The sequence below is a fragment of the Xyrauchen texanus genome, chromosome 42 (assembly GCF_025860055.1).
Source record: "Xyrauchen texanus isolate HMW12.3.18 chromosome 42, RBS_HiC_50CHRs, whole genome shotgun sequence".
Lineage (NCBI taxonomy): Eukaryota > Metazoa > Chordata > Actinopteri > Cypriniformes > Catostomidae > Xyrauchen > Xyrauchen texanus.
The window spans coordinates 24,257,749-24,274,460 of record NC_068317.1 but is presented as its reverse complement, the minus strand read 5'-3'; the positions used below and the strand labels follow the sequence as shown (position 1 = coordinate 24,274,460).

At 38.5% G+C, this 16,712-nt stretch overlaps 1 protein-coding gene across 1 annotated transcript in view; it reads left to right on the top strand.

Moving 5' to 3' along the window:
- Positions 1–12,535, top strand: part of LOC127635365 (phospholipase D1-like) — a 35,757-nt gene extending 23,222 nt beyond the window's left edge. The window contains exons 13-26 of the mRNA XM_052115348.1: positions 224–334; positions 412–600; positions 2,040–2,256; positions 3,200–3,328; positions 3,578–3,696; positions 3,811–3,924; positions 4,053–4,163; positions 4,328–4,416; positions 4,723–4,836; positions 5,732–5,781; positions 8,536–8,670; positions 9,561–9,714; positions 9,803–9,920; positions 11,067–12,535. Coding sequence (XP_051971308.1) covers positions 224–334; positions 412–600; positions 2,040–2,256; positions 3,200–3,328; positions 3,578–3,696; positions 3,811–3,924; positions 4,053–4,163; positions 4,328–4,416; positions 4,723–4,836; positions 5,732–5,781; positions 8,536–8,670; positions 9,561–9,714; positions 9,803–9,920; positions 11,067–11,291 — 1,875 coding nt within the window. The 3' untranslated portion in view covers positions 11,292–12,535. The remainder of the gene's footprint in view (positions 1–223; positions 335–411; positions 601–2,039; positions 2,257–3,199; positions 3,329–3,577; positions 3,697–3,810; positions 3,925–4,052; positions 4,164–4,327; positions 4,417–4,722; positions 4,837–5,731; positions 5,782–8,535; positions 8,671–9,560; positions 9,715–9,802; positions 9,921–11,066) is intronic.
- The last annotated feature ends 4,177 nt before the right edge of the window (positions 12,536–16,712 follow it).

Genomic DNA, 16,712 nt, shown 5'->3' with positions numbered 1-16,712 from the left:
GACTCTACCCTCCCTTGCAACCAGGCCAATTTGTTTACTTAGGACAACTGGCTGGAGTCACTCAGCACACCCTGGATTCAAACTTGTGAATCAGGCGTGATAGTCAGCCTCAATACTCGCTGAGTTACCCAGGCCCCTTCCGGTAGTATATTAATATTGACTGGCAGAATTGCTGTGCTGATTATGAATGTCTGTTTGTTTTGTTACATCCGGGGTTTTGCAGCAAAAAGGTGTGCGGATCTTTGTGATTTTGTATAAGGAGGTGGAACTGGCTCTTGGGATAAACAGTGAATACAGCAAACGAACACTACTACAGCTTCACCCCAATATCAAGGTGAGGCATTAAAAAAAACAAGTAGCGTGAGGAGAAAAAATTTGGTTTGAAAGATGATAAAGTTCTCTTTTTCTTAGGTAATGAGGCACCCTGACCATGTGTCATCTTCCGTCTACCTGTGGGCTCATCACGAGAAGATTGTAGTCATCGACCAATCAGTGGCTTTCGTGGGAGGCATTGACTTGGCATATGGTCGCTGGGATGATAAGGAGCATCGGTTGACTGATGTAGGGAGTGTCACCAGGACTCTCCCCGTGTCTGCAGAGGTTAGGAACCATAGATAATCTCAAAGATTGTGCCTCTTAATCAACAACATATGACATGATTGTAAATTCTTCAATTGTAATACAGGCCAAATGAGAAAAGATTCAACTTGCCTTCATTCACCCAATGAGATATGGAGATTTCCAAAATATTTGTCTTTTATATTTTCATCAGTGCAAATATGTGCAAATAAATTGTTCTGAGCAAATTATAAAACAGACATAGCAAACGTTTCGGACCAAAGAATATATTGAATATCTTGGCCTACAATCCACTTTGGACTGCACGAAGATAGAAACCATAGATATACGTACATAAGTAGATGCCTCATTAGAAGGCAATTCTAATTCGATTCGATCTAATTCTACCATTGATTTAGATTTTAAACGATTAAATTCCTTTATTGAAACACAACAAAATTACGCCAAAAAAATTCTAAATTTAAATTACACTTCCAACGGAACAAAACTATAATAAAAATAACAAAATTATCAAAAAAAACATATACCAAATCCAAAAATATTTGTAGCGCACACACAAGACGAGACAGTCACAATGTCGGAGTAAAACTGCTTTATTAAACCGCAGGCAACAGTACAAAGGGGCAAATCCAGAGAAGAGTAGTCAAGGGGGGTGTGTGGTCGAAGCCGGGAGATCAGAATATAACAAAGGGGCAAATCCAAAGGAGCGTAATAAAGGGAAGCGTAAGGTCGAAGCCGGGGAATCAGAATATCATAAAACGAAACAAGCGAGAGGAAAAGACAGGGGAAGCTAGGGGAACACTAGAGCTGGCAAAGCGAAGGGGTAAACTAAACAATAACCAACAAGAGTGAAGTGAAAGGGCAGCATATATATATATATATATATATATATATATATAGGGAAAAACGAACAGTGCAGGTGAGACTAATAATCTAGTGATTAGAACGAGTGCGTGTGAAACTAATACTCTGATGATTGTGAGCAAGCGCGAGAGCCAGAGGGGGCGGGTGCAGGTGAAACTAATAACAGAGAACATGAACGCTAACAAGGGGACTGTGGAGTTAAATAAGGGACGAAAGTAAAACTTACGGAAGACCAAAAGGGGCAAAATGGGCAAAGAAGAGGTAAGGGCAAAACGAGACAAGGTAAATGTTACAATATTATGCTCTCCAACTTCTTCCACCAGCACCATTTGCAGTGATTTAAAAATCATTTTATGACAACAGGTGGAAAAATACCAATATAAATTAAATCATAAATACAAGCGTGAAAATAATAATAATAATAATAATTTAAAAATAAACCATAGCCTATAGATAGTTTATCTATAAAAAACATATATCTAATCAATTGTTTCTTATTAAGAAATTAAATGAAATCCATTATTTAAGAATTCATGATTAATAATAAGATAGTAGTCACATGTGTAACATATAACTTGATGTCTTAAATGGCACAGAGCACCTCTGAAGCCTTTCCCGCTATGGCTGCTCCATCAAACGGATCAAGTTCAGCACAAAGCAATGGCAAAGGTCTTGCCATGGACTCTTTAGACCAACCAAAACTAAAAGTACAGGGGAAGACCAAGAAGCCTCGTTTCGGCATCCGAAGACGCCTTCAGAAACACGGGCTGGCACCTGCAGACAGCGTGAGCAGTGTTGAGAGCTCAGAAGAAAGTGAGTATACTCCCGCCTCTGGAACTGTGACACTCTCAAATGCAGACTTATGACTGTTACTGCCCTAAACTCTCACATTCAGCTGTTATCACACAGCATCACTAATTGCTGATGCCCATTGGCAGCGCTTTAATATGACTGCCATCTTATGTAATGATTTACATTATTTACCATAAGTGCAGATAAAGTAGGCATCTTTGAATCATTATGATTTGGTTGAGGCTTCAAAGAAAATCTTTGTCTATAAGATGAAAGTAAATGGTGACTGAGGCTAACATTCTGCCTAAGATCTCCCTTTGTGTTCCATAGAAGAATAGACTTACAGTTTGGAACAACATGAGTGTGGGTAAATGACATAATTTAGGTGAACTATCCCTTTAAAATGTGTTGTCACAACATCTTCTAGCTAGATACAATTGCTTGTCTAATATAGTATCGACTAGATCAAAGAATGCCCCTTTTTCTTTAGGTTATTCTAACAGTATTTGCAACCAACACAATTTGTTAAAATGGATTGAGCTTCGGGTGTCCATGCCCTCCTGCTTGTGTCCAAGTGGTGAGTAGGACCCAGGCTTGTGTGAAAAGTCTCAAGTGTGAACTTTCTGAGAGGTTGCCCCTGAATCTCATCAGTTTTCTTTGACACAAGGGCAACGCTCAGAGCACTGTGTGATTTGCTGTGGTTTATACACCGTTCTTATCTCCGATTCCAATGTAATATTTGGAAGTTTCTCTGAATTGATGTACTATATTGGCTTGGGCTGATTTCGCAGTAAGGCAACAGTGGGACAGCACTGATTGTTTCCATCAGTTTTGCCATTAAATACACGACTTGTCTCTATGTTTGAGTATGTTCTTGGTTTCCTGCATGATTTTGTAGAAATACAAAATTAATTTGTGTTTTTTTTTTTTCATTTTTGTTGAGTGTTTGTTTCATTCTGCACAGAGACGGAGGCAGCGCAGGAATTGCAAGCAGACGTCATCGGTCTGATGGGGAACACACGGTTCTGGCATGGCAAAGACTACTGCAATTTTGTACACAAGGACTGGATCCAGCTGGATAAACCTTTTGATGGTGAATTGCTGCTTTTAAACTTGAACTTTGTGCATTTAAGGTTTGCAGTATGTGTAGGGTTGCATCCGTGATGCTTGTGTCATATTTAAATGACATTTTATTTCTACATAAAAAAAAATTTGTTTGTTATTTTCAGTTTGTTTGTCAATTTAACAATAATTTTTTTTAAATATTAACATGAGCTTAAATTTATATATTACAGTTTAATGTTATCCTAATGTTGTATTCTCTAACTTGCTCTTTCTGCAGATTTCATTGACAGGCACATAACTCCCAGAATGCCTTGGCATGACATCGCCTCTGTGGTGCATGGGCGGGCTGCTAGAGATGTTGCTCGCCACTTCATTCAGCGCTGGAATTTCACAAAGGTGTGAAAGCCTTCACTGGCATCTCACTCATATTTTTGGCCAAATGTCTTCATGCCAAATGTCTTTATGCCATCTCACAATATTTTCTGTTTCTATGTGGATGTTTGCCTTTAGATCATGAAGCCTAAATACAGGTCCCTCTCTTATCCGTACCTCCTTCCTAAATCTCACACAACTGCAAATGAAATCAAGTACCAGGTCCCTGGCTGTACCCCGACTAATGTTCAGGTAAACGTTTTATTTAAATGTCAATATTCTCATTTAAAACTCTTATAAAAACAAATAAAAGGTGCACCCTCAATTAATCCTGTCTAATCCTCACTCCTTTAATCCTGTCTGATTCTCACTCCATTTAGGTGTTACGGTCAGCTTCAGACTGGTCAGCGGGTATAAAATACCATGAGGAGTCGATTCATGCAGCTTACATCAACATTATTGAACACAGCAAACACTATATCTACATAGAGGTGTGTGGCTCTTCTAATGTGTTCTTATAATCCCCCTCTAATAGACTTACTGTAACTATACTGGGTGCTAACCATGGAGACCATTGTCATTATGCCCTAAAGATTATAAAGGGTGTCTTATGGCAGTGTTTCTGTTGGCTAAAATTCAAAACTTTTTCTAATAGAACCAGTTCTTTATAAGCTGCGCAGACAACAAGGTGGTTCACAATAAAATTGGAGACACCATTGCCCAGAGGATCATAAAAGCCTATCGGTGAGATCAATAAATCACACCCAAACAACCCAAATCCATTCCACTCAAAAACCTTGCTCTTTGAAATGAAAGATCTCAGTTTAACCATTTAACATTGTAGAACCATGAAATACATTTTAAACACCTGTATGTCTAACACACAGACACACAAGCCTATTGAGAAACTTTTAAATCAATTGTGTATGTATAGACAAGTGTTTGTTTAGGTTTGATGAAAGACAAGAAGGTATTCTTCACTGGTATAAAATGTAATAATAAATAGCCAGCCATGATATATTGTAGAAGGCTTTTTTATTTGGTTCACAGGGAGGGTAATAAGTACCGTGTGTATGTGGTGACTCCTCTGCTTCCTGGATTTGAGGGGAATATTACCACTGGAGGGGGCAGTGCCATACAGGCAGTCATGCACTTTAATTACAGGTAATGCAGATTGGTAAAGGAATATTCCGGGTTCAATACAAGTTAAGCTCAATCAACAGTATTTGTTGCATAATGTGGATTACCACAACAATTTATGTCGACTCGTCCCTCCTTTTCGTTAAAAAAAGCAAAAATGTAATTGCAGTGAGGCACTTACAAAGAACGTGAATGGGGCCAATTTCTGGAGGGTTTAAAGACAGAAATGTGATGCTTGTAATTTTATAAAAGCACTTGCGTTAATTCTTCTGTTAAAAGTTGTGTAGTCTTGTTTTTTTAAATAGTTGGTTTACACCATTACATTGTCAAGGCAACTAAGTTGTAAAATAGAATATAACTTTACAAAGAAAAGGTTGGCAAGCGATTTTATTGCACTAAAGTCATGTTAACATGCATATTGTTTATGTCTTGTGGCTGTACTTATGAAAAGGGAGTATTTTAACATTTAAGGATTGACCCTGTTCACTACCATTGTAGGTGCCTAACTGTAACTCAGATTTTTGCTTTTTTCAAGACAAGGAGGGACGAGTTGAAATACATTATTGTGGTAATTAACATTATGACACAAATGCTGTTGGTTTGTTCTTAACTTGTTTTGAACATGGAATATTCCTTTTAAGAAGTGTTTGTCAGGGTATCAGGTGTTAGTCAAGCCCATAACTTTAATGAATGTAGTTATGGGCCTATATTGCAATTACAATAATCTCGCAGTGACAAGATATGATGATTTGATTTTATATTAGCTGTAAAAATCTATTATTATTCTATATAGTAGTTATCATAGTGTGACTAATTTAATGGGAACATTTCAATTAGACACTAGGGGAATTTGTTGTGTCTGGATCTAATTTTTAAACAAAGTTATTTTGCCTTTATTAATATTCTTCTATTTATGTAGGACCATGATTAGAGGAGACTGCTCCATCATCTCACAGGTGAAAAAAGAAAGTGAGTATAGAGCTAAGATTTGTATGCGTTCTTTATAAACACCATAAATGTTTTATTTGCGAAGGGAGTGTCTGCAGTTCTCCATTAGATCTGGCTTGTACATTAACCACATGTTCTACCCTGGGCATGGATAGCTCAGCGTGTAAAGAAGCTGACAACCACCCCTCCAGGGTCCAGGGGTGCTGGGTGAATCCAGGCAGGTCTCCTAAGCAAACAAATTGGCCTGGTTGCTAGGGAGGGTAGAGTCACATGGGGTAACCTCCTTGTGGTCGCTATAATGTGTGGTTGTCGTTCTTGGTGGGGCATGTGGTGAGTCGTGCGTGGATGCCACAGAGAATAGCGTGAAGCCTCCACACGTGCTATGTCTCCGTGGTAATGCACTCAAAAAGCCACATGATAAGAAGAATGGATTGGCGGTCTCAGACACGGAGGCAACTGAGATTCGTCCGCCACCCGGATTGAGGCGAGTCACTATGCCACCACAAGGACTTGGAGCATATTGGGAATTGGGCATTCCAAATTGGGTAGAAAAAAAAGAGATACTCCAAGACCTGAATTTAGAAAACACAATAGTCTGAGGGGACGTTCCTACCAAATATGTTTTACATCCATCACCACATCTCAGGATGTACCATGATTTTAAGACGCCGTGTCAAGTAAAAAAAAGACTCAAGACAGCTGCGTTTTGTCACAGTATAGTCGTTGCTTCAAGTCTAGCTTTGTCTGTGCGAGAGCGCGTTTGGTTCGAAAATAAGGATTTCCTGCTGCTTTACCCTGTTTACCATAATGTAAAATAGAATTCAAATTTAAAATGAACAATTTGCATCCTAAAACAAGTTTGCTCAAATTATAGCTTGTCATTTGTAAGCAGAACTGTACAAGCCCATGAGGTAACTTATTCCCAGAATTATGATGTCTTAAAGGGATAGTTTACCCAGAAATGCAGAAATTTCTTTCTTCTGTAGAACACCAAAGGAGAAATTTGGCAGTTTGTATATGCTATTCTTTTCCAGTGAAATTCAGTTTGGACCTGGGACAGACAAAAAGTAAAACAAAAGAGTAGTTTGGATATTGTACTATGACTATTGTTGTGTTCCATGCAAGAAAGAAAGTCATATGGTTTACAACGACATGAGAGTGAGTTTTCATTTTTGGGTGAACTATCCTTTTAAGACATTGCAATTCTGTTAATAAGTCACCTCATGGCCTTGCACAGTTGCTGCTTTCCTTTTAAGATTGTTGAAATACAACAGTGCCCCTTTGTAGTTGTTTAAGCACCAAGGTAGCCACACATGGTTTAGGCATGGTGACTGTTAGTGAAAGAGTTGTGGACAAACATGCAGGCTGTGGGCTTATCATACACCATCTACTTGCAGTTAAACTACAGTTGCCGTGTCACTGTGGTGGAATGAGGCATGTCTGTACCCATTAACCTTGCATCAGAGAGGAAGGAGTGAAGTTTCTCTGTCTGTTTGAATTATCCAGCACTTCTGGTGTTCTGTTACAGATTTGTTGGGACTGAGCATTCTCACTGTGTTCTCAACATAGATAAAGTTCACTGGTCTCTAGAAAAGCAGGAGCTCTGCTTCTTTCTAAGTGTGTAATGAGGAAGTTTAAAGGTATAGTTCACATAAAAATTAATATTCTGTTATTATTTACTTACCCTCGTGTATATATTAACTTTTTTAATGGAACACAACTGGGGAATTTTGAAGAATATCCTGGCTACCCTTTACCATACAAAGAAAGCGAATGAGGATTGGGGCTGTAAAGCTCCAAAATGACAAAATGGGATACAAGTATCATAATAGTGGCTAATATGACTTATGCAATACTGCAAATGGTAAAAGGTCTGCACTTATATAGCACCTTTTTAACCTTAACGGTATTCAAAGCGCTTTATACTGTGGCTCATTCACCCATTCACACACACATTCATACACCAATGGTGGCAGAGCTGCCATGCAAGGCGCTAGCCTGCCATTGGGAGCAACTTGGGGTTCAGTGTCTTGCCCAAGGACACTTCGGCATGTGGAGTCATGTGATTAGTGGCTGACCTGCTCTACCACCTGAGCCACAGGCGCCCCCTTTCCAAGCCTTTTGAAGCCATACGACAGCTTCGTGTGAGGAACAGACAAAATGTAAAGTAATTATTCACTGAAAATCTTGACATCTGCTGTAGCTCTCCTTCATGACAAATAGCCATGCCTGATTTGTGTACTAATGGAGTCTGGTCTTTTCAATGAATCAGTTGTTGCAATTCACAAAACCGCTCTGAAATATTTGTTCTTTATTTGGACTTGTCTGGAACTCACTGACACAATAATCCAGTTGGAGTGGTTAATAGCCCACTAAAGGGAAAGATTTTTAGTGAATAACGACTTGAATTTCAGTTTTTTTCCTCACACAAAGCTATTATATAACTTCAGAAGACATGGAAAATAGCGCACAAGTCATTTGGACCAATTTGATCATTCCTTTTATGGTCATTTAGGAGCATGACAGCCTCAGTCCCCTTTCACTTTCATTACATGGAAAAGGGTGACCAGTATATTTTTCAAAAATGCACCTTTTGTATTCCATGTAAGAAAGAAAGTGAAAAGCATTTGGAAAAACATGAGTGTGTCTAAACACTGACAGAATTTGTTATTTTTGGTGAACGATTCCTTAAATGCTTTGAGGTTTCTCTTGAAATTGTGCTCTCAAACTTTACATCATATTCATCTCTTTCTCCCTCTCTCTGTCTTTCTGCAGTGGGTGATCAGTGGATAAATTACATCTCATTTGGGGGTCTGAGGACCCATGCTGAGCTCGAGGGAAGACTGATGACTGAACTAATATATGTGCACAGCAAGATGCTCATTGCCGACGACAACACCGTCATCATTGGTGATTGAAAATAGACATTTGCACACAGGAACAACACAGATAATGACTGTATGTCATCCTCGAGCTTACTAGTGCTTATAGGAAAGATGCATTTGTTGTAATGTCAGCTGAACTTGCAAGAAATATTAGTACACTAGAGACAAGATTAAATGGCTCCTCCTCCTGTCAAGGTACGGTACTGCCTTAATACAGCAGTTCATAGGACAAATATATTTACTGTATATACAGTATATTTGCATCACCAAGTTCATGGTTTTGAGTCCAAGGATAAAGTGTCTTCATAGAAATAAAATATAAAAGTAAAAAATGGTATTGCCATGTTGCATGTGCAAAAAAACATAATATTTGCATGGAGAAACAGACAGAGAAACTTCACTCCTTCCTCTCTGATGCAAGGTTAATGGGTGCAGACATGCCTCATTCCAACACAGTGACACGGCAACTGTAGTTTAACTGCAAGTAGATGGTGTATGATAAGCCCACAGCCTGCATGTTTGTCCACAACTCTTTCACTAACAGTCACCATGCCTAAACCATGTGTGGCTACCTTGGTGCTTAAACAACTACAAAGGGGCACTGTTGTATTTCAACAATCTTAAAAGGAAAGCAGCAACTGTGCAATGTCTTAAAAGGATAGTTCACCCAAAAATGAAAACTTACTCTCATGTCGTTGTAAACCATATGACTTCTTTCTTGCATGGAACACAACAATAGTCATAGTAGAACATCCATACTACTCTTTTGTTTTACTTTTTGTCTGTCCCAGGTCCAAATTGAATTTCACTGGAAAAGAATAGCATATACAAACTGCCAAATTTCTCCTTTGCACTTTTTTTGTTATTGCTGTCATCCAGACATAATAATTAAATCTGTCTTTGTACATCCATTAGGTTCTGCCAATATCAATGACCGCAGCATGCTGGGTAAGAGAGACAGTGAGGTGGCTGTCATTTATGAGGACACTGAGACTGTGAAATCAATCATGGATGGTCAGGAATATCAGGCTGGACGCTTTGGACTGAGTTTGCGGCTGGAGTGTTTCAAGTGAGACACGCTCAAACCTAATTATTCCGTTTAGAATGTCTAGACAAATGCAAAACACACTTGTATTCTGTTTCCTTTAAATCAATAGGATGATTCTAGGCGCAAACACAGACCCCAGCATTGATGTTACTGACCCAATCAGTGACCAGTTTTACAAGGAGGTGTGGATGACCACTGCTGCCCGCAATGCCACTATCTACCAGAAGGTTAGTTGTATTTCTAAGCTTTTATATGTACTAAAACCTTGGATTTAGGTCAATTTTTATTGTATGCTGTTCCATCTAGCCTGAATCATGTCCATTTCCTGATCCATGATATAAGATCTTGAAGGGGTGATCTGAATACAGTTGTACTGTGATCTTAAATTGACATTTTAAAAATGAGCAGAATTGTAAATGATTGCCAACACACCTAACATTCAAACCCATCTTGATTTTAACTGTTGACGTCAGTTATAATTTAAAGGGATAGTTCGCCCAAAAATGAAAATTCTCTCATTATTTTCTCACCCTCATGATATCACAGGTGTGTATGACTTTCTTTCTTCACCAGAACACATCTGAAGAAAAATATTTTAGCTCATTAGGTCCTTGAAATGCAAGTGGATGGAGATTTCTCTTTTGAAGCTCCAAAAATCACAGACAGTCAGCAAAGTGTATTCAATACGACTCCAGCAGTTAAATTAATGTCTTCCAAAGCGGTACGATCACTTTTGGTTACCTGGGGTAAGCCCCAGGAGAGGGTTGAGTCCAAGCAGTCTCTCGTGTGACGTATTCTATTGCCATGATACAGATGTATTCAGGATAAGCACACAAATGCACCATTGTGAGTAAAGAAAGAGATAAATACAGATCTAAACCAACCAATCAACTGTACAGTATTCCTCCTTCTCACTTGTAAACAGCGCTGCTCTTCCAGCTGTAACGCACATGCGTCGGTTCATTAGAGTGAAAAAAGTACTTAAATATTTATATTTTTCACACCAAAAGTGATTATGTTGCTTTCGAAAACATTAATTTAACAGCTGGTGTCATATGTATGATGTTTATGCTGAGTGTCTGTGATTTTTGTTGCTTCAAAAGAGAAATCTCCATTCACTTGGATTTTAAGAACCGACTGAGCTAAGATATTTTTCTTTATTAGTTTTTTCAAATGGGTTCTGGTGAAGATAGAAAGTCATACACACCTGGGATATCATGAAGGTGAGTAAATAATGAGATAATTTTCATTTTTGGGTGAACTATCCCTTTAATATTTATGGTACTGAAATGACAAACTTCACTTTCAAGTCCAAATTTTTTTTGCCTAACTGTCACATGATCACCTGAATGAAACTTCTCCATCTCCTCCAGGTGTTCCGCTGCTTGCCGTCCAGTGATGTCCGGGCAATTATGGAGCTGGATGGGTTCCTCTCAAAGCCTGGCTTGGAGAAGGAGGACCCTGTCCGTGCTCATGAGGAGCTGAAAAAGATTCGGGGCTTCCTAGTCCAGTTTCCTCTCCAGTTCCTCAGCGAGCAGAACCTTCTACCACCCATCGGATCAAAAGAAGGCATGGTGCCAATGGACGTCTGGACATGAGAGATCAGAACGTGCCCACATCACCAGGCTTAAAAGAAACTGCAAATCCAGCAGGTGTACCTTGCAAACGAGGAACAACTTCCCCAGTTTTATCACATAATGAACACTTCTGAGACACAAAAGGAGATTTGGAATAGTTTTAGCCATCACTTGTTTACCCATCTGAAATTTTGGACAACACCAGAATGGAATATTTGGTCCCTATTCGAAGCTTGATTGTTGAATGTTTTGTATATTATTTTATTTTTTGGAGTCTAAAACTATGCATCTTATACTATTTTATTAACTATACTCAGTACTATACGAAGTCCTGGAAGATGGTAAGATGGAGGCATGGGTGTCATCGGACCTTTGATTGGACACTGCTGGAGAAATACTATAAAAGGTTTATATATATATATATATATATGAGTTTTGTGCCCTGTAATATGCACTGAATACAAGTGATTCTCCGTATCGAAGTGCCAACTATCAACTGTATCTTTCTTTATGTATCTTCTGTCTTTTCTCTGTAGGCAGTGCTAAGCCTGCAACATTCCCTGTATTACTAAATGCTACTTTATTTCAAAGTAATTTATGGGTCTGTGATGGTGGACGTTGTCCATGATTGTTGGTTTCCTATGGTAAAATCTCCATGTTTTGGTGGCCTTATTTATTTTTATATGTCCCCCGCCATAATGCTTAGTATGAACTTAAATCTACCAAAGCTTCTGTGAAATGGATACATGAAGATATGAAATGGCCTAATCAGGTTCCTTTGAAGAATAATTTGACCAGTATTCCAGTGCTTGCCCATACTGTATAGTATACTGGAGATGCGGCTACGCCCATCAAGCTTATGATGTTTACGAACCAATTTTGAAGTAATAAAACCGACTCATACATTCCATGTAGAGGTATTGAATCAATTGCTAACAGTTTACGTGTTAAATAAACTGTTGATGTTAAAGATTTTCATGTCATTGTAAAGATCACATTTTGTTTGGCTGTTAAAACAAAATTAAGCATGTGTGTAAATTGTGAGCCAAGCACTGTTATCTGTGTATCTGCACTTTTATGGTAATTCAGGAATTTATCTGATATACAGTATCTGATTTTTGTTTTCTTTTCCTTCATGTCTTTCTACCCATTCCCCATGGATTGCTTTTTTGCACAAAAGATGTCTTGTCAAGAACACAAATTACCTGTGACATTTGAACTATTTATGTGCATTGATGTAATGCAAATGATTAAACCAAATGATTTCACACTATTTTGGTCTGTAGATGGAGCCGTTGTCCCATGCAAACTATGCTTGTTCACATTTCTAGCTATCTATCTTTGACATATCATCTTCAAATACCCAACATAACCCGAACTGAACCCATATCATCTTCAAATACCCAACATAACCCGAACTTAACCCATATCATCTTCAGATACCCAATGTAACCCAAACTCAACCCAAATCATTGTCAGAAATTTACTTTTACATTTAGGGTCAATATTTTCCCACTAGATTTTATTTTTAAGGATATTTCTAAAATTTCTTATGGCATTTTTTAGCCATTTAAAAACATAAACTGTCTCATTTGTTTGTCAAATACATCAATTGAATCAATTCATTAATACATATTCTCAAGATTAAGAATTTATCACCCTTTACCCTAAAAATTAAATCAACATAAACTCATTTTATATCATAATATGTATTACTAGGACAATAATTGACTATTAACAAAAATATCAGATGTTTCAAATAAAAACCAGAAGAATTCATTACAAGGTCAATTTTTGCCCCAACATTTTGAATTTTGGGGGCATTTTTGTAAATTATGTTGAATTTTTGCCTGGAGGCCCCTTTCATTTCTGACCCAAATTATCTTTAGATACCCACCTAAACTGAACACACATTTTCTTCAAATTCCCAACATAACCTAAACTGAACACATTTTTTATCATCAAATAACCAAAAATAACCCAGACTGGACCATATTTATCTGTAAATAAGATAACCCAGACTGAACTCAAACTGTCTTTAACATATCCCAAAATTAACCCAAATTATTATCCAATAACCAGTCTAATCCAAATGAAACCCAAATTATCTTCTAAATACTATGTCAAGCTTTCATAACATAATAATTGTAAGTTAGTCTGACATTAAACTCAGACCAAATACAACAACCACTTGAGTCTTATTTGCAGATATGATTTGCTGATAATTTGCTAACAGCTATCAAATTCAAATTCACTTTCCTCAATTTCTGTTCCCTCTCCATTTCTTTTTCCACCATGTCTATGTAATTTTGTCATCAGATTTGAGACTATTTGTGTTATGTCTCCAAGTAACATTTACTAACAGAGGAATGAAGAGTTGATAACACCAATTCAGGAACAAAGAAACTTGCATCTTTAAAGCTCAGTGTGGCAAGTAGGAGGGCTGGGCTGGGCCGTGATGATGCACGGCCAGCCCCTAATCAAGCTAATCGAGTCGACGAGAGGGATAAAGACGAGAGGGCAGTTCGGGAGAGAGAGCCCTGTATGTGGTTACGTTTGTGTGTTTTTGTTTAATTAAATATTACTTTGATGCTTCGTCTGTTTCTCACCTCTTCCTTTCTCTTTTACCCTGTTACATTGGTGCCAAATCCCGGGAAGGAGGAGGGACGCCGTAGTAGAATCCTCGCCACTACCATCCACCCCAAAGCCATCCGCCAGGGAACTGAGGAGCCCAGCCGGCTGAAAGCGGAGGAACGACCGCCAACTGCGAGGGAAGCAAGGGCTCCCTACCGGCCACTAAAACACAGCGGGGTCAAAGGGAAGACCACCGTCCTTGAGCGGGGAGGACAGTTATCACTGTCACCGCTCACTGTCGACCACCTGGAGTGGGAGAACCACTGCTAGTGTTTCTTCAAGAAATGCTTCTTTCCCCGCAGGAAGCTGAAAAATTTGGAAAGATATGGGGTGGACATGTTTTCTTTAGTGCTGGCTCAAGTAAGAGTAGGGGAGTCATTACACTGATAAATAAACTTCGACAATTCAAATGTGTCAAATAGATTAAAGAGAAATTAGGAAGAATCATTGTTTTAGGAGAAATTCAGGGGCTATGGATGATTTTGGCTAATATTTACGTACCTAATGCTGATGATCAGGGCTTTTTTATAGATCTTGAAGGGACGTTGCAAGCCACTGGCACCCCTCATGATATTTGGAGGAGACTTTAATCTTTTGATGGACTCAGTACCTGATCATAGTGAAGCAAAAGTGTGTAAGCCTCCTAGAGCAACATTGACGCTTCAAATGATGTGTAAAAATCTTGGTCTTGCAGATATTTGGAGACATTTAAATCCATCTGGTAGGGACTATACATTTTTTTTTTCATCAGTCCATAACATTTATTCTAGAATACATATATATATATATATTTTAAATATCTATGTCCCTCATTTCATCTGTTGTTGACTGCTCAGTTGGAAACATCTTAGTCTCAGATCATGCCCAGTTGAGTTTTGAGATGTTACCACATACAGAGAAAAAGACATCATAGTTGGCATCATTGTTAAAGACTGAAATCAATATTTATATGGAGACCAACTGGTCCTCAGAATCCTCTGTGGGTGTGGCTTGGGAGGCAATTAAGGCAGTTCTTAGGGGGCGGATCATACAGTATGCCTCATTCACCAAAAAATCCAAAGCACAAGAACTCGTGGAGTTGGAAGAGAATATTAAAAGGGCAGAGCTGAAGTGCCGAATGTAGTCTGATGGCCTCAGAGAATTGACACGATTGAAATACACATATAATACTATTTTGTCACAGAAAGTGGTGTTTTGGTTATTTGGGGCAAGACAGTCATATTTTAAGTCAAGGGACAAAGCAGGGAAGCGTTTGATTAGATATATAAAGCAGAGAGAGTCTTTTTATACCATTCAGTGAAATCTGCTTGTGGGGAAATTTTTACCTCGGCCATTGATATTAATAATGCTTTTAAAGAATTCTATCTTGATCTTTATAGTTCCAGAAATTTAGTGGAACCATTAGAACTCCCTAAACTGACGACTGAGCAAAATAATGATCTTGATTCTGAGATAAACGTGGAGGAGCTTGGCGAGGTAATTAATGCCCTGCCTACAGGCAAGGCTCCGAGGCCAGATGGCTTTGGCGCTGAATTTTTTTAATCTTATACTACAGAATTGGCTCCACTTTTGTTAGAAGTTTATTCTGAATCATTAAAGAATAGAAAGCTTCCCCCAACCATGACACAATCCCAGATCAGTCTGATTCTTAAAAAGGACAAAGATCCAAGCGAGTGTAAACGTTACCGTCCAATTTCCCTGATCAAGCTAGTAAGTTATGTCAAGTTATGACATCTCTTATACATATAGATCAAGTAGGGTTTATTAGGGGCCACAACTCATCTGACAACATTAGGCATTTCATCAATAGCATGTGGTCAGCAAATGATCAGTCTCCAGTTGCTGCCATCTCACTTGATGCCAAAAAAGGCATTTGATATGGTATAACGGGATTACCTTTTTACATTTTTGAAATGTATGGGTTTGGGAGTACAATTATTGGTTGGATTAATTTATTTTATAGACACCATGTAGCAGCAGTGCAAACAAATTGATTAATTTCAGATTATTTTACTCTGAATAGGGGCACTCGGCATGTTTGTCCTCTTTCCCCATTATTGTTCTGTCTTGCCCTGGAACCATTAGCAGCCGCGATAAGAGAGGAGGTGAGATGATTTTCCAGGGGTGATGACGGGAGGTGTGGCCCATAAGCTTCTGCTTTACGCAGATTATATTTTATTATTTGTCTCTGACCCTTGCAGATATATACAGTACCTAGCCTCCACAGAATGTTTAATTCCCTTTCCAAGTTCTCTGGATACAAAGTGAATTGGTCTAAATCCGAAGCTTTGGCTCTGACAGCGTATTGTCCAGTAACGGCCTTCCAGCTGGGCACCTTCTAGTGGCCCAAAGATGGATATTTTATTCCCAGCAAATTTGTTTGATTTAGTTGGAGTTAATTTTGACCCTTCAATAAAAAGGTTTTCGAAAAATCTGGACAGATGGGCTTCTTGACATTTATTAATGTTATTAAAATGAACTGTATTCCAATATTCAACTACCTGCTACAGTCACTCCCTGTATATTTCCCCCTCTCTTATTTCAAGAAATTTGATAGCATAGTGAAGTCCTTCATTTGGAATGGTAAAGTCCCTGACTACATTTCAACAAATTACATAGGCCGATTGAAAAAGGTGTGCTAGGCCTATGCAAGATTATGTTTTATTATTATGCAGTCAGTCTCAGACATTTGGCTCATTGGTCACTTCCACCTGAAATAGCCCCTCCCTTGTTTTCTATTGAACAGGAAGTCCTTGCCACTATTTTGCCATTGCAAAGCCTTTCTATCAAAATTTGGGTCATCATTTT